The sequence below is a fragment of the Agelaius tricolor genome, unplaced genomic scaffold (assembly GCF_023055355.1).
Source record: "Agelaius tricolor isolate 1412-34295 unplaced genomic scaffold, bAgeTri1.0.p SCAF_17, whole genome shotgun sequence".
NCBI lineage: Eukaryota > Metazoa > Chordata > Aves > Passeriformes > Icteridae > Agelaius > Agelaius tricolor.
The window spans coordinates 19,404,716-19,429,166 of NW_027269277.1; the positions used below are offsets into that span (position 1 = coordinate 19,404,716).

Consider the following 24,451-nt stretch of genomic DNA (forward strand, 5'->3'; position numbering starts at 1 on the left):
GAGAGAAGGAGCTGAGCCCTGCAAAGGGATCGGACCCCATGGGACAGGACACCCCCAGCCGTGGCTGGGACTCTGGCAGAGGGGGTGCCCATGCGGGGCCTCCAAACCCCTGACTGTTCGCAGGGGGCTGCCCACATCCCGGGCACGGGGCTGCGGGTAGGGGTCGGCAGTGCCGGCGGGGAGGGGGTTAAGGGGCTGAGGAGGAGCGGAAGGGCTGCAGCTGCGGGCTGGGAGCGGGGCTGGGGAAGCGCCGGGACCCAGCTGGCCTCCATTAGCTCATCCGCCGGGACCGGGAGGGATGCGCTGCCCGGCCCCGCGCCAGCCACCGCGCCCGCCGCACGATCCACGAGCCCCGCCAGCCGCGGGGCCCTGCGAGCCACTGCTGCCCCACCGCCAGCTGCCCCGAGAGACCCTGCCACCCCCAGCTGGCTTCACGGCCACCCCACGAGCTACTGCCAGTGCCCCCATGACGGTCTGGGCGGGTGGGCAAGGGTTGCCTGCCCACTGCCCAGTCCTGTCCTGGCCACCATGCCCAGTTTTCCAGACCCAGCAGCCTCCCAGAGCTGGAGTGGGGCAGGACATGGTGCCCCAGCCACAGCCCCCTCCAGCTACCCCCAGCTCCAGCTCTGGGATGTTGAGGGGTTATTGTTCCTCCACTGCCAGCCTACAGTGCTGCTGCTACTGGTTTGAACTGGGAGGGCTCTCCCCCTGCACTTCATATTGCCCCTCCATGCCCGTGCTCTGCTTCCCCAGCTGCAGCAGCAGGTACCTTGCCCAAGAGATGTGGTGAGGTCCCTGACTGGGCACAGGCAGGACTAGCAGTGGGGGGCCCAGTAGACCCTTGGAGGAACTGCTGTGGCCATGGCAGCAAGGCAGCGATGTCCTACGTCCCCCAGGCATTGCCCAGCCCCAAGTGCTTGGGCTGCAGCCAGGGGTGGCACGGCTGAGCCCTGACCCCAGCCCTCCTGCACCAACCTGAAAGGAGGAGGCCAGGGAGGACCTCCTGGCTGGGCTGTGGCCAGCCTGGAAGGAGGAAAAGGCTTCTGGGCCGGGAGACCTAAGGAATCTCTGGCTCTTCCTGGCCTGGCTGGCTGCCCACAGGCAGGTGGGAGCTGCTGAGCTTGGCCGTGCTCCCTGTGCCTCGTGTGCCATGGCAGTGCCAGAGCTCCTGTACTGCAACAGGAGGTGGGGCAGAGTGAGCAGTGGGCACAGGGGCAGTGCTGGGGACATGGGCAAAGAGGCATGGGGCAGTCCTGTCCCACTTGCTGTGCAAGCAGGGCAAAGATGGGCTCTGCCAGGTCCCAGCTCACTGAGCAAGGAAAGAGGGATGCCAGGGGCACGGGGAGAGCGCTCAGCCGTCGTAGGAGCCCAACAGTCCTTGGGGACCTCTGGATGTCCCCAGGGGAGACAGGAGAGCTCACTGCCACCTAGGGCTGGCAAGGGATGTTCAGTGTGGCTGTGGGACAGCACCAGCTCCTCCAGCACCACCACCTGGGTACCACCCGCATCCCTCAGTGCCCATGTTCACGGTGGGCCGATGCATGAGTGAGAGCCCCAGAGCTGCACCCCCAACAGCCTCCAGGGTCCCCCACAAGGATCCCTGCAGCCTCATGAGGAGGAGGATGGGCAGGCCCAGGCTGTGTCCCATCCCCAGGGAGCATGAGAGCTTCCCTCTCGCTCCGGCATTTCCGCCGGCAGTGGCAGGAATGTGGTGGCCGCGGGAACAATGCCGGCACCTAGCACTGGTCACCTCGGTGACAGCACGGGAGCAGCTGCCAGGCACAGCCCTGCTCCCAAGGAGCCGGCAGGAAGCAGATGGAGATGACACCGGCTGCCATTTCCTGCAGCAGGACGTGCGGGCTTTCTCCACCACGCTGCCCTTGCTGGCCCAGCAGGGCCATGGGCACACAGGCATCACTGCTCTGGGCTGCCAAAGCTGTGTGCCACACACTGGCACCAGCACCCTCCTGCACCCAGCTGGACTCAGTGCCATCTCCATCCCGGTGGGGCACGTGCCACCACCCACTGTGGGATGGGCACTGGGCTGCAGTGCCAGCACATCAGGGGTGCACCCAGGAGCCCAACCAGCAGGAACCAGCAGCATGGGACCTTCTGCCACTGTCTCCACCTGTGCCCAGCACACTCCTGAAGTGGCTGGGGGAGAGCCCAGCCCTCAGCTGTCCCCAGAGTGAGCCTGGAGCTCCAGGCAGGGCTCCATGACAGTGCAGAACTGCATGAGGAAAGGCAGGTGTGCCCTGCACAGCCCCCAGGCCTTGCACAACGAAGGTTTATTTGGAACGAACAGTTTCCCAATAAATTATGTAATTTAAAAATTTTAAGGATAAGAAAAAGGCAAAAGGGAGGGGAGCCTGCAGCAGCTCAGCCAGTGCATGGGGACCACAGGGCCACACGATGCCCTGGGCTGAGCCCAGGCATCAGTGGGGGCTCTGTGACCACAACCTCCTCCCCTTGGCTTTGGCCTCCCTCACCTGAGGCCACATGGCCCCACAGGCCTTAGTGTTTCAGTGGGACAGACCACTCTTGCACCCTCAGTCACCAGCCCCAGGGCTGTCCCCTCAGACAGCTGTGTGTGACCCTCGCACAGCAGCCCCCGTGCACAGCCCCCACAGCTGCTCCTCTGGCCCCTGAGGAGCATTTGTGGCTCCTTTCACTCCCCCAAAACCCACACCCTCTGCTAGCACCCCAGGAAGGAGACAATGGACTCCATCTGCACCTGGTGACCCAGCCTGTCCTACCCCCACACTGTAGGCTGGGCGAGAGGGACAGGGGTCCCATCCTGCTCCAAATGCACAGAACAGCCCAAGAGGAGCAGAGGGCAGCTCATGGCTCTATCTGACCCTGGTCACTGCAAGCCACCCACCATCCTGTGCCCTTGGGGGAAGCTGAGGCAGGGAAGGGAGAGGAAATTGAAGGCAGAGTGGGGGGTGCAGGGACAGACTTGTGTGCTGAGGCCCTGTGTCCTGGGAGGGAGGGAGGGGAGAGGGGGGAGGCCATGTGAAGGGGAGAGGCCAAATGTCCAAACAACGTTCCTGGGTCAGCACGGTCCATAGCACAGTGATGGCATCAGGGCTGGCACGGCTGTGTGGCAGAGGGTGGCACATGTCCCACAGCAGTCTGGGGTGATGTACACACCAGCACACACACCTGGCACTGGAGGGACACAGTGTGCCACAGCCTCCAAGAGCACCAGCCATCCCCACCTTTCTCTACAGCAGCTCTTGGGAGATGGAGGTGACACAGAGAGAAGCGTGACCTGGGAACTGGTGATACTGCCACGGGACGATGGGTGCTGGCACAGTGCTCGGGTATCGACACATCCACCTGGCTCCCACGGGGAAGCCGGAGGCTCCAGAGGTGGATGGCAGTGCAATGAGCGTGCAGGTCCTCTGCAGCGTGGGGTATGGCGTGGCAAGGAGGGGGAACTGTCCCTTCCCACTGTAAACACAGCACTTGGAGAGCTTCGAGCCTTTACCCCTCGGAGCTGTCAGAGGCCCGGCTGGAGCGCGGGCCTGCCTTTGGCACACGGCACGAGTCACTCCTCGTCCCCGCTGAGCAGGAAGCTGTAGAGGAAGTTGATGGCACGCTGGCGGTCCTGCTGGGTCTGCCTGGCCATCAGGTTGGGCGGAGGGCGCAGGAGGAGGCTGGAGAACAGGGCAGCTGTGGAGGCAGGTAAAATCAGTCACTGGTGAGGAACGGAGACCTTGGGAGGCACAGGAAGAGGCTGGGATGGAGCGAGGGCCACAGAGGAACAACACTCACCGATCATGGTAGCACTGATGTTGTTGTCCTCTGAGTACTTGAGCAGCTCCCGCAGGAAGGACATTAGGTACCGAAACACGTTGCGGTGGCAGCTCGGCAGCTGAAGGATCACCTGCAAGGAAATGGTCTCAGGAAGCTCTTCCAGCTCCCACTGCTGCAGCCTGGGTATGTGTGGCACTCCAGGTTCCACAGCAACTTACCGACAGCTGGCAGCCCTAGTACTGATGGCACTTGTGGACTGTGGCTCCTGGTGACACTACTTCAAGGAAAGCTGTGTCACCAGGAAAAAATCCCCAGTGCCTTGTGGCTGCTTCCTGCTTGTTTTTAGTTGGATCCCAGCTCTCAATGCCTCAAAAATTCCCCATCTGCTCAGGGACATGCTTGAGCTGGCCTGCTGCCCCACCAGCTGTTAAGAGCCATGCACAGCCCTCCATGAAGGACAGGAACTGTAGCTCTGAGCAGGTGCTCAAGCCCTCAGAACCAGGGGTGACTTGGCCCCTCCCCGTTCCCCATGTGCTCAGGGTAAGACAGGGCTCACTTGGGGTCTCTCTGGAAGAGCTGTCCACTCTCCCAGAGCCACTGTCAGCCCCCAGGCAGGGAGCAGGGCCCAGGCAGGCCCAGAGGCATGGCACAGCCCACAGCAGCAGGAGCTGCCCTGAGCTGGCAGCAGACGCACCTGTCGGCACAGCCGGCTGCTGTGGGACCCCTCCAGGCATCGCTGGTACAACTCATAGCAGATCACAGGCTCTGGCAGAGCCTCCAGGAAGATGAGGAGAGCTTCAGCCACAGAGTGATTACTGCCCGCTGGAGGGCTGGGAATCAAGGGTCATGCTGAGCAGAGAGAGCCCCTCCCTACCCAGATGCTCATCTCACAGGAGGACACACAAGTTTCCTGCCTGTCTAACCTCTCCTTCTCCTCCACTGTCCCCCATCCATAAAAAACCCTACACTGCATTTCCCACCCTCTGGCTGCACAGAAGCCCCCTGCTCCATTAGCTTCTTCTCCAGACCATGCTCTTCAGTATCCCAGCTCCTGCACTTGGCACAGCCCTGCAGAAGCTTCCAGAGCCCCCGGCTGCTTTGGCCAGCCCTGATTCAACTTTGAGAGAGGTTGTGGGGGGACCAAGGGGAGCCCATCCTTGCCAGGAACCCTGCCAGGTAAAGGTGACAGACAAGCTCTCCCGAGAGTGAACTCTCCCAGCAGAGTTGAGATCCATCACAGAAGGATACGGATTGTCTCGGGAATGCTGGTGTCCAGGCAGTCAATGATCTGCTCCAGCTCTTCCTGCATGCCTGGAGTCTGGAACAGGTCCTCCTGTCAAAAACAGCACAGGAATGGAGTAAGTTACCTTCCCCACAAAGGCACATGGTGACTCCCAGTGAATGGTGAACCCTGGGACACCCAGCCAGTGCTTTCAGCCCAGGGAAAAGCCTTGCCCTGTAAACAACAAACTGGAGCTGATCACCAGGTGTGTGTGAGGAACCAGGTCACCAGGAGAGTGTGGCACAGGCCCCCTCCCTCCAGTGTGGCACAGGCCCCCTCCCTCACCCTCCCTCTCACCTGGTGGAGGGCATGCTTGAATAGGTGGTCCACCAAGAGCCAGATCTCCTTTGGCACCTGCAGCGGCACCTCACTTGCTTCCTCACTGTCCAGGGAGCCCATCTGCAGGATGGATTTCTCCTGGAGAGAAAGCACACAAGGGCTCAGGGAAACCTCAGTCCCTTCTGCCTCACTCCCTTAGTCCCTGGTAGGGAAAGCTGAGACAGGGGAAGCAGCAGGACCCTGGGGTGCTCTAGCCCTGAATCACTTCCACAGCACCAGCCATTGCCCCACAGGTCCTGGCTCCTCTCCCTTCTGCTGCCCCATGGAACAACCTGCCCGGTCTCTCCAACAGCCCCAGCCCCCTCAGACCCCCAGGAGGTGGCTCTGGCTGCCCACGGTGCCCTGGCCCCATCCCAGCTCCCATCCTGCAGCCAACAGAGGCTGGGACCCAGCCGGTCCTTGTGCTGCAGGAGCTGCCACACTGGGGAGCCCAGCCCCATCCCCACCGACCCCACCACCCCTTCCCTGCCTCCGGGTGCTCCAGCCACGGCTGCTCTCAGGGCTCTGCAACTGTCCTGACTCCTCAAGTTTCTTCCTTGATTTTCCCAAGGAGAGCTCTCACTGAGTAGAGGCCACCACTGTCACAGTTCCTGCTTACTCCTGTGGAGCAGCTGATGTGCTCCTGTGGCTCAGATGTCTCCATCACACCAAGCTTTAACCGGATCCACGTTCTTGGCTTGATTTTATTCTCACTTCACGATCGCTCACATTCCTGTGACCTCCAAGGAGGAAGCCATGCCCAGCACTCCCAAAGCACCCAGGAACCAGCAGCACAAGCAGGAACACAACCCCGCCACCAGCAGAGGAGTCCAAAAGCCACACAGAAAGCACCTCACACCAGCTGAGGAAAAACTGCCATGGCTGTTCCTGCAGCACACACAGCCACTGACAGCAGTCAGGGGCGGCTTCCCTGCTATGCCCAGAGACACACCAAGCTGACACAAGCCCTGGTGGCACGGGCAGTAGCCCCAGTTGCCACACAGCACAGCTCTGCCCTGCACAGCATCAGGTCTGACCCTGCCAGCAGATGAGGAGTCACGGCTGCACAGCTGCCTTGCTCAGCCGCATGCACTGGCAAGGTCGGGAAGCAGCATGTCAGGCAAGAGCATTACAGAATTTCTCTAAAAGGGAAAGGGGGAGAGCTGCAGACCCTCTCCCAGATCTGTGGACTCTCTACCCGGGCTGAGGCTCTTCTACAGAAACCCCGTGTCAGGGCATCACTGGAGCCAAGAGCTGGAGCAGCCCTTTGCATGACTGGGGGAGCTGTGGAGACCCCCATACAGGAGATCCCAGGTATTCAGAGAAGGCTCAAGGTGCCTCGGGGCAGACGAGAAGGAAGAGGAGCAGGGGGAGGAGGCGGGCGCACGTTGGCCGGGCCCCGAGCGCCCTCTCCTGCCGCGTGTGAGGAAGAGAGGTACGCCAGGTCCTTCCCACGGGAAGATGCTCCCAAAAATCAAAACTCCTCCCTTCTCCTCTGCCAGGAGGGAGTATGTGAGTTTCATGAGGTTAAACACCCGAGCTTGATCCCCTCTTGGAGAGGGAACATTCCTTCCCTCTCCTGTTGTGCTCTGCTACTGTGCTGACAGCCCAGAGAGGAACAACTCCCTCAGACTGGGAAGCCGGTGCAGAACCAGCCCGAACAAGTTACAAATGTCAGACCCAGCGCAGGGAGAGTTACTGAACACCCCCAGCATTTCCCACTTGCTCTCCCAAGGAAGTTTTCCTTGCTTGGCTCCAGCACCAAGCATGGGTGCCAAGGGAAGCAGTGATCCCACTTGGGCATTGTGGCCATCAGAGCCAGCAGTCTCAGCTCCCCTGCTTGAGGAGGCACAGAAATATCCACCTCCTGCACAAGGCCCTCCCTCGGCCTCCACAGGGACACAACCAGATGGAAGGAACAAAAGACCTGAGTTTCCTCCTCCAGCCCTCTTCTCACAGGTCTGAGAGGATGCTGTGGTGAAGCCCTCCTTATGGTCAGAGGTATGTCAAAGGCTGCCAATCTTTTTTGGGAATATCTAACATTGCTGTCAGGATCAAGAAAGTAATTTTTTTTTCCTCCCAAAGCGAATTTGATGAGCTTCAACATTGCAGTTGGGCTTGGCTCTGGGGTCACTCTATGCTTCTCCATGCTCTCATCCAGCCCACAGCTGTGCTAAGAAGCTTTGCTGGCAGCCATGTCCCCTCTGTGCTCCCCTCCCCTTCCCTCTGCCACAGAAAACAAGGGAAAAGCTCCCATTCTTTACAAACACACCACTGAGAAGCAGACTGCCACGCAGCAATTGCTCGTGTTACCTTTTCTAAGAAGCTGTCTTCTTCCTGAGAGCAGCAGGAAAGAGAGGAGAGGAAAAAGTGTGGTTAAGAGGGAGAAAGCACTCTCGGATCAACTCTTGTGATTAAGCAGAAGCCTAATTTGCATTACAAGAACCCACTGAACACCAGGTCCTTCACACATTTTGCTGACACGGCCAAAGTTAAACCTGTGGTGAGAGATTTGCCTGCCAATTAACAACAATCCTGCTCATATGATGCACAGCCTCATCAGGATTTCTGGAAAGCCCTCCAAGGGGCTTAGACAGCACTGTTCACTGGCCAACAGCTGGGCCATGGGCAGATGAGACGTGACCACCAAGAAGTTCCCTAGTCACAATCACTGTCCCTACATTATTTCAGCCATCTTCCCTTGTGATCAGGCCAGAGATAAAACGTTCCCTGGGCTAAATCTGTGTTTCTGAGTGTGTGGCAGCTGTGGAGCTCACAGGGCCCCTAAGCAGCTTTCGGTACCGTCAGGGAAATGAGGGTTTGTGCTCAAACCCGGCTGCTGCTGCTGCAGCCTAAGAGCATTAGCATTGCACAGAGAGGAGTGTGCCAAGCCCTCCGGCAGCACAGCCAAGCCCTCAGCATCCCCAAACAGCCATCCCTGTAGAGCCAGGGCCGGCTGGACACTGCTCATAGGTTTGCAGGAAGAAACAGAAGCAGGCTGTCCATACAGAGTCTTGGCAGATTGACCTTTTGTGGTGGGAACTGCCCCAGCGCATTCCCAGGCTGAGCTGGGAGCAGCTGCAGCTCCCATGGCACAGGGACACCAGGAGGGAGGAGCATCTCAGGGTCCCCTGTGGCCTCTGCAGTGCCTGCTTCCTCTGGAGCCTCCCTGAGCCACAACAGACTGTCCTCTTCCTGAGAACAGCTTGCTTCGAACAGGAGCTGGCACAGGTTTCTCTCCTGAGGCACAGGGGGAGGGACACAGTCACAGGCTTGGGAGGGCAGACGGCCACCTGCACTTTTTGTAACGGGTGAGTCATGTGCACCTCACCCCCCAACCTGAGCCTGGCTGCTCACCTCTCCACAGAATCACAGAGTGGTTCGGGTTGGGAGGGACCTTAAAGCTCATCTCATTCCACTCTTCTGTCATGGGCAGGGACATCTTCCACTATCCTCAGGTTGCTCCAAGCCCCTTCCAACCTGGCCTTGGACACTTCCAGGAATTGGGCAGCTCTGGGCAAAGAGTGCCAGGGCCTCCCCACCCTTCCAGGGAACAATTTCTCCCTAATGTTGAGCCTTCAGCACGATCTGTTCCACAAGACTCACCTGTTCCTCACAGGGGTTCTTCAAGAGGCTTTTTAAAACCCAAAATAGGATCCCAAGAAAAAACAGGATGAGACACTAATACTGAAATCCCAAAGGAGAGGTGCTCAAGTGACAGCAGCCATGTCACTGTCTCCCTCCTTGGAGAACCAGGAAAGCCATTCCCAGACAAACTCCCACCTGCATGGTGCTATCCCGCACCCACCTACCTCAGCCCCTCAGTGACTGGATCTCCAGACCTCTCTCCACTGAAATACACAGAAAAAGTCTAGCTAGGCTCAGGAAGATGTTTGGTCCAGTGAAGGATGAGCCCATGCAAGTGCAGAAGGTTCTTAATGCACACACACTGCCAGCCTCACACAGCCTGAGCAGCACAAAAACTCAGGGAACTGCACCCAAATGCTCCAGCTTGCAGGGCAGGCAGCCCCAGTACCACTGACCCAGGCAGCAAGTGCTCAGCTTGGTCTGATTCCAAGGATTTCTCAGCTCACAGGTAAAATCAGAACCAAAAAACTTAAAATATGCCCCCATGCCCATAAGGAGAGCTGTGTCCCTGCTGCAGACACTGGAGCAGGTGCTCCTTGCTGACTGTTTTGCCTGCTTTATTTCTAGATGCTTCACTGAGTAGCAGGAGAAGGAAATCTTTAGATGGAAGGAGAAGAAGCCTCAATGAACTCTTACAAATCTAACAGTGTGTTAGTGTCTGTGAGGGCAGAGCGAAGGGTCTGGGCCCAAATTCCTCTCTATCAAGCAAGAAGTTGGTGCTGAGCTGGAAAAAGCAGGTAGAAAAGCAACCAAGGCCAGTGAAATGTTCCAGACCCACTTCTAGAACAAGACTGACCATAACCAAATCCTCAGAAATCTGAGGAGCTGAAGCCTGGATCAGTTGCTTGACCTGAGGAGGCAAACACCGTATCTTGCCACCTGCATCCTGCCTAGCCTGATCAGTGTCAAAAAAGTCAAAAGATTAAAAAGTCAAAATTCTCATATAAAATGGACTTCTCTGTCTATTGGACTTGTGAGAAAAGTAGATACCTACAATAAAAGATGGGAACTGAAAGAGGCAGGGAGAGGCACTGGACAACTGCTGAAGGGATAAGAAAATGTGGAAACAATGGGAGTGGAGGCTGGCAAATCTACAGAGGTGGAAAAGCAGCAGCTTGCTGGACAAAAAGCCCCTCATGTAAGGGTGAGACTGTGAGATAGGAGAGGAGAGGAAAGATATCACATGGCAGAGAGACTCAAATAATGGGGCTGAGCTTTCAGGTGGAGAGAAAGAAAGGACTCTCCTGCCTGAACAAGAATGGGGACATGAACTGGCACTCGGGAGCTGCTGCACCTCACTGGAACATGGCCAGGTAAGGCAGTAAGGAGAGATGAAGGAAACCAGCCTGGAAATCAGAATTACATCCCCAAAATGGGACAACCACAGAAACAGCTGAGAGTACCCAAAAAACAAGAGGTGACAAGGGCACCACTGCACCCTCTCTCATGCACACAATGAGCAGTGGGAGGAGGAAAATTGATGCTGGGGGCTGGCATAGGCTGGGGAGAGGAACAGTTTGCTGCACCACAGAGAGATCTCTCCCTGATGAACTATCTCTCACCCGAGGCATTATCTCTCACTGTGGTTGGTGTGGGAGGAAATGGCCAGAGAGGCTGTGACATTGCTCATCTGCTGAGCTGTGTCCTTCAGCACCCCACACCACACACTTTGGTCCTTCTGCTTCTGCTTGCTCCTTCCCCTGAGCAGTGGGAATGTATCCAGAAGGAAAAGGCCTCCAAGGCACTCATCATAGCAAAAGAAGCTCATATACCTTGGATGAGAGGACGCTAATCACATCTCTTATGACACTGCAGTGCCATCCAGCTGAGCCTGCCAGCACCAGTAACACCAACATGAGGTGCTGGGATCACTTTTTCATCCCATCAAACAATATTCAGAGCTCACTCAGTAAAAAGGCTGTCAAAACCATTGGCTGTGGTAGACAGGAAGAATAAAAGAGCACCTCAAGCTCTGTGAAGTCACTCATCTCAGAGCCAGCACAGACAGCCTAACCTGCAGGTACTGCTCCTGCTTTTGGGAGCAATCAGGAGGGAATCAGGCTTCTCTGGGTTAGAAGAGCCCTTCAGAACTCACCAGGTCTATGAGTTTGGTGACTGGAACTTCTCGGATGGGTCGCTTCATCCGGCACAAGGCCTCAAGCGAAGTGCCAAAGCAGCTGGGCAGGTAGGTCCCACTGATGGTCAGAAAATAGTCCTTCCCTCGGTCCAGGTGCAGGACAAGAATATCCTCAATTTTATCCTCGCCAGAGTTCAGGAGGGTGACTGAGTCCTTGCTGACGTACACATCCAGGGAGATCTCTGTGCTCTCATCTGCAACACACTGGAGCACTCAAGAACAGACAGACACTCTCCAAAAGGGATGATGGGGACAAACATACAGTGGAAGGGACAAAGGCCACAACAGCATAGACAGACAAGACTGATGGCAAGGAAGGTGGGACACAGGAAAGACAGGAAGGACTGTATGGAAATGGGATTGGGGGGGTCTACAGCACTACACTCACCTGGCTCCAGGTAACCTTCACAAGGCTCGGCCCGAAGCCATGGCTTGCAGTAGTGGTTGTCATTGAGCTTTGGGATGAAGGAGAAGTGACAGGTGACTTGCCCATTATTGGTAATCTGGAACTTCTGTTTCTGCAGCTGACGGAACTTCACGTTCTCGAACTCGAACTGTAGAGCAAAAAGAAATCGAGCGATATTAGTGGCCAGGATATGGCCCATGGCCAGCCCCCCCACAGACTCTGAAGTGGCCCCCTGAGGCTGAGAGGAGCCCACCTAATGCAGAATTCCTCACAGAAGTCCTGCCAAAGAGCCAAGACAACATGTCCTCGCTAACCCAATTCCTGATCATAAGATAAAGGATAGAGTTCAATTTTCTATAATCCAGTTAATTGAAACAAGGTCTTTGAAAGAAGTTCTGGCACTTTGAAGGTTGTTGTGTTTGGGCAGGGACAGTGATCCCAGGTTCATCCTCACCTCTCTCCTGCTCAGCTCTAGCGAAGGAAGAAAGTCATTCTCCATCCTGTCCATTACACGAACAATGTCTTCAAACAGCTTCCGATACTTCTGCTCATCCACAACCTTCACCTGTGGGAGACAAAAAACACTCAAGGAAACTTCTGACTGGCTTTCACAGGAACTCTCTTGATCATGAGCTGCAGAAGTGAATTATTTATCTAAGCACTTGCTTCTGTAGCTGCAAGGCTGAGAGAGTTCACACACATGTGTGCAGTCCCAAGCTGTGTCTGCAACTTTACACAGATTTCACTGCTGCAGGTGTTACCAGGGTCTGTCTGGCCACTGGTCACACAACTGGGAGATCACTGGAGGCAACCTCTGTGAGACAACACTGGCATGCTGCAGCATTTCTCATGATTGTCCACAGGGAAAGGGGAAAGGCTTTTCTTTAAATAGACTCAGCCTATTCTACTCAGCGCAGGTGAGGCACACATGATATGCCATGTCTGGTTCTGGGCTCCCCAGTACAGGAGAGATATAGAGGCCCCAGAGTGGGGCCAACAAAAACTATGCAGATGCTAAAGTGCCTGGAGCATCTCCCTTACACAGAAAGGCTGAGGGAGCTGGGGCTGTTCATCCTCAAGAGGACACACAGCTGAGAGGGGCTCTGTCTGTTCCTGACTGCAGGGAGGGCTCAGAGCAGGGCCCAGGCTCTGCTCTGTGGGGGCCAGCAATGGCACAAGAGGCATGGGAACATGAGGAAGAACTTCTTCACTGTGTGGGTGACAGAGCACTGAAATGGATTTCCCAGAGAGGCTGTGAAATCTCCCTCAGTGGAGAGAGTCCAGAACTGCCTGGACACAATCCTGTGCCGTGTGCTCTAGGATGGCCCTGCTGGAGCAGGGAGATGGGACCCAACAACCGACCATGGTCCCTTCCAAGCTGACCCATTCTGTGACCTGAGCCACCCAGGGAGCAGGAGGTAGCAAAAATGGACATGAAGTGTCCCCATTGGCTGCGCCAAAAAACCTGAATTTGCTGTCACTCTCCACTGAAGACATCCAGGTGTGAAACAGATGACACATCCGACGCAGCACAGTACAGCCAGGTCCAGGCTGCTGCTGTGTCTCCATGTGGAGGAGGGAACAGCAGGACTCATGCATTCCCATGCTGCCAGAGGCAGCACCCCCACAGCAGGCACACCTCAGTTGGGTTCATGTGTCCTCTTGCAACTCTTGCCTTAGCAGAGGTGCCCTGACTCTGTCACCGCCTCCCACAGTAATGCCTGGAATGCCTGGCAGCGCTGGGATCCTGCCCCAACAAACACACAAACCCACCCCGATGCGGAACAGGGCGCTGACAGGCTTGTGGTCACTGGTCTTGAGGTCCATGTGACTGCAGTACCGGAGCTGACTGACATCCCCTCCTCTCCAAAGGATCCGGTCACACCACGCTGGCACACGACACTTACCACTACAAAGAAAAACAGGTTACCAGGGGAATCCAACAATCCTATCAAGCCATCCAAGCTGTTCCTCTTCCCAACAAGGCAGTTCTCTCCACCCACATCATCACAGCAGTGATGGAATGAACTCCTATCACTTACCCCAACTTGAATTCTGTTATTTCTTCTGCTCTCTCCGCCTTTCCCAATACAGCGGATAAAATTCCCATCCTTTCCAGCACCAGAAAACAAAATAACCCTCAGTCAAGCCCACCACAGCCTGACCCCATGTGTGCTGTGACCCAAGCTGCATGACTTTCTTGTGCTGCCAGACTTTCTGCCAACAATCCAACCCATCACTTATTGTCTCCACTCCAGAAAGTCTACTCAGTGACTAGTATTATGTTGTGAAGCCTGAATCCTGGGTTATCCTTCTTCAGATTAACTACTGTGGTGATTCATAAACATGGCAAGTCAAGTTCAATCACTACATTGTTTGGAAGTCCTTCTTGGGAGTTTCTCCCTTCGGAGCAGCCCCTGCAGCAGATGCAGCCATGTCTGTGGGAGGCACCAAGCAGGAACCACAGCTGCTATCACAGTGCAGCCACCCTGTGGGTGTGCAAGTCAGGGGACAGGGTGACTCAGAGAGCCTGTTTCCTTAGCTCTTCAATTCCTTTTTTATACTGTTTGCCTGTCCCTGGTAATAGAAGAAGGCCCCAGTGCAGGGTCACCTGAGCTCCCACTTCACCTGCCTTCATCCAGTGGGATCAGCAGCTACAGAGGTTTAAGGGATGTGCCTGCTCAACGTACACAGGGGGCTGCTTATTGCAGAAAGCAGGAAAGAAACGAAGGCCAAACATAACACTGACAGGTATGCAGTTCTAAGAAGCAGGAAATCAAATTTTGTGAAAAATGTGTTTCATGTCATAGGCAAATACACCCAGTTGCAGCCAATGTACCTGGAGTCCCAGCGATCTGTTTTAGAGTCATATTTATACGTGGGGATGAATTTAATATCTCCCTCCATGAAATCTGCAAATGCTTTCTTCTGAGTGCGCTGAATATTCAGCTAAAGCAGAAAAAAAAAGCTTTAAAAAGAAAAAAAACCAAACCCAACCAAACCCAAGAAACCCTCCCTTGCCACAGCAGTGTTAGAGAGCAGATCTACAGGCAGAGAAAGCGTGGCCTGTGGCCATTCTGTGGGATTCACAGACAACCCCAAACTGCCTCTCAGACCTCACACCTTTAACACACAAGTGGAAAGTTTTCCAAACAGACTGAGTACAAATGAGCATCGTACTGCTCACCAGACCATGCAGGCAGCTTCAAGCAAGAGTTAAGGGAAATATTAATTACTAAATGCTTTCATCAGTTTTCAGGCTTAGGATTGTCATCATTAATTGTTCCCCACCAATCATTTTAGCAAGAGCCTCCAGGATTGCACTTGCCTGACAACCTGGCACCACCCTCCTTTGCTCCTTTCCTCTTCTGGATGTTTTCCTCAGTAAGACCTAAGCTACAGCTGTTTCCTGAACAAAGCTCTGTAGCACAGCAAAATTGAGCTACAGAGGACAACCAACCAAATTTATTGTTAAACTGTGTCAGAGGTGACATTGCACCACTGCTGTTCATGTTTCCCAGGTGCAACCCTTCACCTGAAAGGAACCTGCCACCAGCTTCTGTGTGCTGCAGGGAAGTGCCGAGCAGGGAAGGCGACAGCACAGAATTCAGGTCAAACTGGCTGAGCAGATTTGGACTCCAAATCAATACCTCTTTCACAACACTGATCGCAGCAGCTTTTGTTGCTGTTACAAATGCTTGTGTTCAGCTTGTAGAGGGAACTCCTGCACTGAGACACAGACTCACTTACACAGTGACTGCCTGAGTTACCCAGTTACCCCAATATGGACAATTTGGTTTTGTTAGGGGGATGTTGCAACCAGCACACTCAGAGCTCTGTCAGGGTCCAGTGTCGATGTCTGTGTCCAGACCTTTATTGCAGTGTGCAATGGAATTACATAGGTTGGAAAAGTCCTCCAAAACCATTGACTCGAATGGTTCCTCCAGCACTGTCAAGGCCCCAACTAACCTATGTCCCCACGTGCCACCTCTACATGTCTGTTAAATCCCTCCAGGAATGGGGACATCACTGCCCTGGGCAGTCTGTGCCATGGCTGGACAGCATTTTCCATTAAAAAATTTTGCCTAATATCCAACCCGAACCTCTCCTGGCACAACTTGAGGCCATTTCCTCTTGTCCTCCCAGTTGTTACCTGGGAGAAGAGACCAACCCTGACCTGGCTGCACCGTCCTCTCAGGGAGTTGTAGAGAGCAAGAAGATCCCCCTGAGCCTTCTCTTTTCCAGGCTGAGTTCCTCCAGCTGCTCCTCATCAGATCTGTGCTCCAGCCCCATCCCCAGCTCCGTGTCTGCCAGCTCCTCCCTAGCAGAGGCACCTCCCAAACCAAGATGACCTCCCAGGGATGGGGTGAATGTGAGCGAGTTCACTCACCTGGTCATAAGTCAGCAGTTTCTGAAGTTCATTCTTGCTGATGAGATTCTTCACTTCACTGGCATCCAGCAGACACAGCCTGTAGTTCAGGTCTCCCAGCCAGATAACAACGCTGCAAACAAAGATACACAAACGATCATGGAATGGTCTGGTTTGGAAATGAGCTTAAGCCTTATCTTGTACCAGCTGGGGAGGGACACCTTCCACTCTCCCAGGTTGATCCAAGAGAACAGCACTGACTCTAATGAAGCAAGACCAGTGTTCACACAAAGTCCAGCTGGTGTTGAGGCTCTTCTCATATTAAGAAGAGAGCCATGGTGTAGCTCATTAAGCAGAGTCAGCTGGTCATCCAGTGGGACAGGTGAGGCATCTGCAGGGTTATCCCTCATGTACACCCTGCTTTTACCTGTTGCCTTTTCACTGCCTTTCCTTCAACCAGAGCAGGCCACTGCTGCACCACCTACTGAGCCAAGACCGCCTGACGCTGAATTAGCAGGAGCAGAATTAGGTTCCTGAAGGTTACAACCTTTTGGACATTGTTTCCCATCCCTGCCATCAGCCATACCTCAGCAGCACCTGCTCCCACCCCAGTCTTCTCCAGGCTTCCAAACAGGCCTACAGCCTTCTTGCTGTCAGCAGCTAAAGAAGCACTCATGGGATGCACTCTTTACTCCATAAAGGTTTCCTTTAAAGATTAAAATTTAAACCCCTTGCTAGTACTAAAGCTCTTCCTGTTTATAGTCAAACCTCAACATTTCCATTAGTAGATTATCAAGGATAATCTAATATTGCAAGGTTTTTTTCTGTACTAATCCACTCTACATTTTTGGTTTTTAAATGGTTTAAGTATTAATTACAGAAATACCAACCATTTGTATTCTGTTTAGGCCTGCTGAAAAGGAAGTTATACACAAACACAAGGAGAGGGACACTGGGCACAGGTGCATAAGGCACTGCAACAAGGAGGTGACCAGTTTGTCTGCAGGAACTGCAGCACATCACAGCCCTTAGGATTTCAAATTATTTTATTAAACCAAATTATTTATCTGCATGAAACCTCCTGTTGCTGCAGTTCTGACTTGACTTGGATTACTCAACACCACTGCCAAAGGGTGCAACTCACTCATGCTTCATGATGTTGAGCTCAGACAGACAGTCTGAGGTGGAGATCAGGAAGCTCATCCGGGCACAGATGTCCTTGTAGTCCTGGTTTCGACGCTCAAAGTCCTCCACATGGGCAGCCAGGTGGGAGTTGACGACACAGAACGTGGTGTTGTAGAACATGAACCTGATGGCCACACCACCCTTGTTGCCCTAGGGACAGGAGGGACCAGTGGGGAGTGGGTGACAGGTGAGAGGATTGGGATGGCACAGGTGAACCAAACCAGACTGTGCCACTTCTTGCATGGATACAAGGAAGCAACAAGCTGGCCTTGGTGACTCACCATCTTTCCCATGACTCCTGTGCCCACAGACTCTGTCACAATCTCTTTGATATTGCTCAGATGATCCTTCTTAGCAAATATGAGCAACATCATCCCAACCAGGCGGACCATTTGCACCTGCAAAAATAAACGGGATCCTGAATTCCCGGAGAGGCAGCGGGAATGCAGTTCTGATCTGCTCTGCCTGATGCTCTGCTGCTCTGGCTCTCCCTGTTCCTCATGTTCTCTACTCAATCCCTAATTGCAACAACAGAACCCAAAGAGTCTCCTGTCCTGAACAGCAAGGTTCTTGGGGTCCATCTGTCTCCGCCCAGGAGCTGTCAGCGGTGCTGAGCCCACTGCATTCCCTACTCTGGTCCCTCCCTACAACAGGGTAGACAAAGAGAAACTGAATAAATGTCCAGCAAGTTTGTGACTTGGGTCTCAGCCCTTGCCGTGCTCTAGCCAGCACAAGCAGAGTGCTCCAGCCAGGCCCAGGGCTGGGGCTGTCCTGAGGCTGCAGATGCAGTGGGAGTCAGAGCCCACCTTGGCTTACTGCGGACTCCAGTGCAGAGGGGAATGGACAGAGATGTTCCTATTTCCCTGAGGCAGACGTGCCTGATGCACAGGATAGCAAAAGGTATCTCTGAGCTACATAGACTGACTCATTCTCAGGAAATACTTGTTCCCTAAAGCCAAGGGCCTCTCTGGATCTGAGCAGTTATCTGCTCCCACAGAGCTCAGCCCACAGAGGCTAACACTGTGCTCATGTGCCCTGTCCCAGTGGGGATCTCAGGTCTGCTGCTGATCTTTTACATGTGCTAAGCCAACACTGTCCAGTCTGTGACCTTCCTGCACCTCCAAAACAGTGGTATCATCCCTGTGAAACAGTGACATCACCACTCTGAAACAATGACAAGGCCTCACCTGCTTGAGCACAGTCTGCATGCTCACCTCTATGCACAGAAACATTCACATGTGTTGGGATTAAGTCTATGGAGTGAGGAAAGAAGCTGAGAGCAGAGAATTTGGCTGCAAGGGCCCAGAAGATGGTGTGCTCTGCAGGAGCAGAATTTGCAGGTGACCACAAGTCTTATCTACAGCTTCAGCCACCTCCACCTCCTGCAGCCCTATCCTGCACTCTCCCTTTCACTACAGTAGGAGAAATTCACCCAAAACTAAAGTGAAGCAAAGGGAGAAGAGGGAGCAGGAGCCTCTGCGGTTCAGGCCCTGACTCCTGGCTCCCCTTGATAGGTCTCAGTTCAGCAAGATACTCTATTCCCTGTTTCATTTCCTGTAACATCTGCTCAGAGCAAGCAGTATGGGCTGTGACAGCAAACACATAGGCTAAGGAAGAAAGGGAAACCCATTAATGTATTCAGGACTGGTCCCTGCAGCATAAAAGTTTGTCATAGCAGAGATAAAACCAGTGTCCTGCTCTAAACCAGCCAGAACAAAGTCCTGCTGCCACAGCTGAAGCAATTCTGACTCAAGGCAGCAGCACCCAGAAGATTGCACTTCATAAATCATCCTATTCCTTCAGAGAAAATCTATTAATTTAATTTACCAGCTCAGGACACACCTGGCTTCTATAGTACAGGATGAGAAGGTAATATAGATGGAGAATTTGAACCTGCTGCTTCCCTTACAACTACCTCCTATTTGATAAAGGTATTGTGGTCCCCACCTTTATAAATTTCCACTTCAAAGGACAATATTTCCTACAACTGTAGTGCAGAAACAGACTCTCCAGATTTAACTTGACACATTTGACAGATGCCCAGGTATGCACATGCCCAGTATCACGCTTGGTTTCTCCAAGCCTTGCTCCTTGGACAGGGAGGAAAAGGGAAGCCCTTTTCCTTTTTCCTTCCTTCCCATCATGCCAGCTCCATGACAAGCCCCCATGCCACTGAGCAGAACTCACTTTCTTGTATTTGGCCTTAGGGTGCAGGGACCTCTCCACAGCAGACAGCCACTCCTGTTCCTTCGTAGAATCAAGGTAGAAAAAGGCCTCCGTGCTGAGGTCCAGCTCCTGGAACCTGGAAACCCAAGAGCTTAGCACCTCCAGCCTTCCTGCAAATCCTCCTCTACCTACAGAAATGTGAAACCTCCAACAACAGCCCTTGGAAGAACAGCTCTTTATGGCCACTTGCTATATAAAGCAGTAGAATTTCCCCATGTGCCTTTGAGATCCTACCCCAAGTCCCCAGCAACCCTTTCCCTGAGAAACACCATTTTAGACAGAGGACAATGAGTGAGCTCTGCAGATACCTCCAGGAAAATCTACTGTCGTGCTAGCTTTGTTCAACTTGATCCTCTGCCTCATCCAATGGCTTTTTGCCCTCAGACAGCCCCTGTGTGACACAGCTCAGCTCTGTGCAGCCTCTGAGAGCACGACACGAACCTAAACCCTACCCAGCCCTCCTGGATCCCCAACTGCTCACCCGATGCAGTAGAAGTCTGGAGGCTCCATGTCATACACCAGCCATGGGTTCAAGAAGCTGTCAGGAGACTGCCCATTCACATTCCATGTACCCACAAAGAACCTACAACACAAACGCAGCTGAGCTGTTAGAAAACACAATGAAAACCACAGCAGCACAGCAGTGTTCTGGCTGGAAGCATGCACTATATGAGCTGTCCCTGCATGGAGCAATGACTGCCATGGGGGAACTGAAAGTCACAGAATCATTGAGGTTGGAAAAGACCTCCAGGATCATTGAGTCCAAGCTGCGCCCAATGCCCACCTTGTCACCCAGCCCAGAGCTCTGAGTGCCATGTCCAGGCATTCCTTGCACACCTCCAGAGATGGGGACTCCACCACCTCCCTGGGCAGCCCCTTCCAATGCCTGACCACCCTTTCCATGAAGAAATTCCTCCTGGTGTCCAACCTGAACCTTTCCTGCTGCAGTCTGAGGCCATTTCCTCTTGTACTCTCCCTTGCTCCCTGGGAGCAGAGCCCAACCCCCTTGGCTGCCCCCTCCTGTCAGGGAGTTGGGGAGAGCCAGAAAGTCCCCCTGAGCCTCCTCTTCTCGAGGCTGAGGCTTCTCTGCTCCCTCAGCTGCTCCTCAAAAATTCTCCCAGGCTTGGCTCCCTCCCAGTGACATTCCTCTCAGAGTAAGGCATTCCACCAGCAAACACCTGGCTCTTTTAACATCACGTCACGAGGGGCAATACCACAACACTATGGTGGGACATCTGTCTTCACTCTTTCTGCCCATCTGCTCCAGCCTTACCAAGGCTCAGGAGATCTGACATACACAGAGATAACACAAAAGCAGCAGCTGCCCCATGGACACGAGACTTTTGGTTGTACCATCCTCACTGGCCACCTGAGCTGCAACCCACCACCAGCTGCCAGGGTCCAATCCTGGGTGAGATTCAAGCTCAAAGGAGAGATCCCACAGCTCTGTCCTTCCCTCCCAGCTCTCACCTGAAGTTGTGCAGGTTGATGTAGGCCTTCTCCCTCTTGGCCAGCACATGTTTGATGAGTCCCTCTCTCTGCCCCGAATGTGTGCTGGGCAAAAAGATCTTGCGCATAGTGTTTGTCACCTTGGGCTGGTCTCTGGATGCGCCTTCTCTCTCTCGGTGAAATCTAGGAAGGAAGCAAGAGCAGCACTAGAACTAGTTCTGCTGTCTAGGAAGAAAAGTAAAAAAGGGAACAGATCCCCTACATTACTTACTGCTTATTCTGAGGGACAGGAGGAGGTGGGGGTTCCCGTCGAGATCCCGTCTGGTGGTTCTGCATGTTCCTTTTCTCTTCTAGGCTCAGGGTGTTGAAGTCATCCTCAAACCCCAGAGCTCCTGTAATGAAAAATCCAAGAAAAACACCCTGAGAAACAACCTGAAAGAGCTCAGATCAAGAAGGAAAAAATGTAACTTCACAGAAAGCAAAAAACCAAATGACAGTAGGAATACATCAATTGTGTTACCCTGGAAATGGGAGAAAGGGGCACTTAACCACAAGGGAAGGCAGGAAGGAGCTTAACATGCACAAACCAAGGGTGAAAATAGCACTCAGGAAGGAATTAACAGACAAGGAGGTGTGGCCAGACCCAGCTCCTACCCTGGGCACCCCAGCACTGCACAGGCCCCGCAGCAAAGCCAACTGTACCTGGAGATAGACCTGTGAGGCTCTTCTCCACCTGATGCCAAATGGCTGAGTCCTTAGGTTCAGGAAGAGATGCTTTCAGGTGGGCTGGAAAAAAACCCATCCCTGTCAGAAACTGCTGGCAGAGAATTTCACAAGCACAGGGGCAACTCTGCTCACCTTCCTGTATGCTCTGCACTTCTGACAGGAATCCCAAGCAGCGCTCCTCATCAGGGATCTCGAAGAGCCGCTCCGGTGCCTCCTCACCCTGGATCCTGACCTTGCAGCCTGCTTCAAACACACTCACTGAATCAGCCCAGGCTGCCTCAGAGTCCCCAGGCTTCCCACCCAGCTTCCAGGTGCTGTTTGTGATGGAAATCTGCACCTAAGTTATCCTCCCTGCGCTTCTGAGGTCTCCCCACCCTGCTTGGGGTATCCCCAGCACATTCTCCTGTCTTTAGGAATCGTCCCTACTGCAATTTTGCAGAGAAGAGCTCTAAAAGCAGGAAGAAAAATTGCAGACATTTTGACCATTTGCATTTCAAACCTTGTCTGTCATGGCAACTGAGTGTCATGACACAGCCAGATGACAATATCAGAGGGAAAACCATCGCTGTTTGAGCAGAGGACAAACACTGAGCCTGGGGGAAGACTGGAAGGCAAAACAAGCACCAGTGGCTCTTCCCTAACAGGATCTTTAGCTACACCACTGCCCTTATGAAACTTACTGTTTGTAGCTATATCAATCAGCAGAGTTTCTTCTGCCTCTAGAAAAGAGAAAGCCAGGATCAGTAGAGCTTACGCTGGATGCTGCAGTAATTGAGGACTCATATAATTACACTACCAGTCATGAGAGAGTCCTGACAGGAACAAAGAGCTCTAATTTACATCTGTACATTCCTAACGGTTCTGGCTGAGAGAACCTGGACAGTCACCTCCCAACAAGTGTCCCAGGGAGATTCCCACCACACAGTTCTCATACACCTGGATGGTTTTTCACCATCAGTGCAGGTACTTTGGGAAAGACCAACTTGACAAGGAACTTCAGAGCTTCTCTACAGAGCAAGACCAAGGGCAGAACATCCCTGAGCTGCACACAAGGGAATGAGCAAATTCAGAAAAACGGACTTGTACTCCTCACAAGGATTTGCCCCAGGGTCACTTGTTGCTATTTAAGTTCTTCCAAGAAAAGGCCTAAAGCCCTTCCTCATCCAATAGGTGGGATGCTGAGAGCTTGCTAGACCTTAGGAAGTTTAGATGTAAACATGCAGGAAAAGGCAACAGCTCCCAACTCTTGGCATAGCAGAGAACTCTGAGAGACAGACACCAAATTCCAGACCCTGAAACCAGGTTCTGCATGTGTTGGCTCTGTGTGATGCCAAGCCCAACACGCACTGGAGCCAGCCAAGTTCTTCACAAGTGCATGCTGACATGGAATGACAACCTGCTTGGATGAGGAACAAGGGGATGCCATAAAATGTGACTTGCTGTTTCACAAGGAAAGGATTCAATATGCTGTGGCTCAGGAGACAGGTCAGGAAACACCATTAAATTTAAGGTTTGTGGATGAACAGCAGGGGATTCTCAACCTTCCCCCCAGCAGTCAATACCTTGCACACATTTAAAACGGCTATTGATGGGAATATAATCCGGATCAGAGTTTTCTTTCTCCTGGGAGCGAATAACGACCCTGCAGACAGAAGGAAGGCTTATAAAAACCTGGCAGCAACGCACACAAACGGGAGCTGTGTGTACAGAGACAGTGTTTGATTTTTATCGTTAAACTTCTGGGGCAGGAGGAGGAAAAAGGCAACGAAGGTGAGACCGTGCAGGACGCGGATACCCCGTGGGAGAAGTAAGAGCTGTTGAACTCTCCCTGCCACGGGGCAGGTCCAACACCGGGATGGCAGCGGCTCTGCTTGCCGGAGGAGCATCGGGGAGTCTCCTCCGCAGCGCCGGTCTCGCGGGCCCCCGCCCGCAGGGTGAGGAGAGCCCGCCAGGGGAGCACGCAGGGATCCCGAGAGTCACGTCGGCTGTGGCCACTCGGCGAAGAACCAAGCCGTGCACGGGCACGGCGCGTCCCGCCCCGGCCCCGCCGCGGCGGCACCGACCGAGGCGAGCCGGGCCCCGCCACGCTCGCACTCACCCGTAGCGGCCGGCCCGCCGCTCCAGGCCGAGCACGCACGGCTCCCGCCGCCCGGCCCGCACCTCCGTGCCAGCAACGCTCTGCGCCGCAGTTAAGAAAACCTGGTCACCGGCCTGCCCCGCCCCACCGCTGCCCCCCGCTCGCCCAGCCCCTCGCGCACGGTGGATACGAGCAGGCCACATCCCGCGGCGCGCGCCTCCATGGCGGCGCTCGGTCTCCCGGCGACTCCGCGCTGGGCACGGGCGCGGAGCAGAGCGGCGCCCGCCGCCGCGCCCCCTGCTGGCGGGAGGACCCCACCGCCCTTGCCCGCGACGTACACCGACTGCGCGGCAGGAACCGAGAGTGCACCGGGGGCGGGGGACCTGTGGATCTGCCGGGTTCCCCTGAATGTCCGGCACCTCGCTTCCCACCGCGCGGCGGGAAATGGACCAGCCGGGACCGGTACTCGTCCCGGTATTGCCCCAAACCGGGAGGAGCGCTCGACCCCGCCTCTTTCCTCCCGTCCCCGGCGTTGATTGGCTGCGAGAGCTGCTGATTTACATGTGGCGCGGTGCAGGCCGGGAAGGGCCGGGTTTGAAGCGCAGGGCGGCAGCGCTGGCGGCATGGCCGCTCCTGGACTGGGAGAGGCGGCGGTGGGGGCGGAAGAGGAGCGGTACCGGGGGTGAGCGGAAACGGGGCTGAGCGGCCGGGGAGGCTGGAGGGGGCCGGGGCCGGGGCCGGGGCCGGGGCCGGGGCCGGGGCCGGGCCGCGGCCGGGCCGCGGCCGGGCCGCGGGTGGCGGTGGTGGGCTGGCACTCCAGGGTGTAGCCGGGGCCTGGCCACCCGGTGCTCACGGTAACTCCCACA

At 54.6% G+C, this 24,451-nt stretch overlaps 1 protein-coding gene across 5 annotated transcripts; it reads right to left on the minus strand.

The window, feature by feature from the left end:
- Positions 1-2,269: 2,269 nt before the first annotated feature.
- On the minus strand, positions 2,270-23,948 carry OCRL (OCRL inositol polyphosphate-5-phosphatase). 5 transcript variants are annotated; one of them, XM_071442851.1, is made up of 25 exons: positions 23,776-23,884; positions 23,607-23,686; positions 23,071-23,150; positions 22,189-22,227; positions 21,641-21,748; positions 21,485-21,568; positions 21,054-21,174; positions 20,804-20,965; positions 19,815-19,916; positions 19,295-19,409; positions 17,389-17,505; positions 17,067-17,257; positions 15,944-16,055; positions 14,393-14,502; positions 13,327-13,462; positions 12,008-12,118; positions 11,536-11,701; positions 11,106-11,341; positions 7,676-7,699; positions 5,342-5,461; positions 5,011-5,095; positions 4,457-4,584; positions 3,781-3,892; positions 2,735-3,678; positions 2,270-2,695 (listed from the first exon to the last, which is right to left on the minus strand). In XM_071442851.1, the coding sequence occupies exons 1-24, from the start codon at positions 23,806-23,808 to the stop codon at positions 3,554-3,556; spliced, it is 2,697 nt and encodes an 898-aa protein (XP_071298952.1). In that variant the 5' UTR covers positions 23,809-23,884; the 3' UTR covers positions 2,270-2,695; positions 2,735-3,553. The 5 variants fall into 5 exon arrangements, with proteins under 5 accessions (XP_071298952.1, XP_071298951.1, XP_071298953.1 ...); XM_071442850.1 differs by having other exon boundaries at positions 21,641-21,751; XM_071442852.1 differs by lacking the exon at positions 7,676-7,699 and having other exon boundaries at positions 21,641-21,751; positions 23,776-23,948.
- Positions 23,949-24,451: the final 503 nt, after the last annotated feature.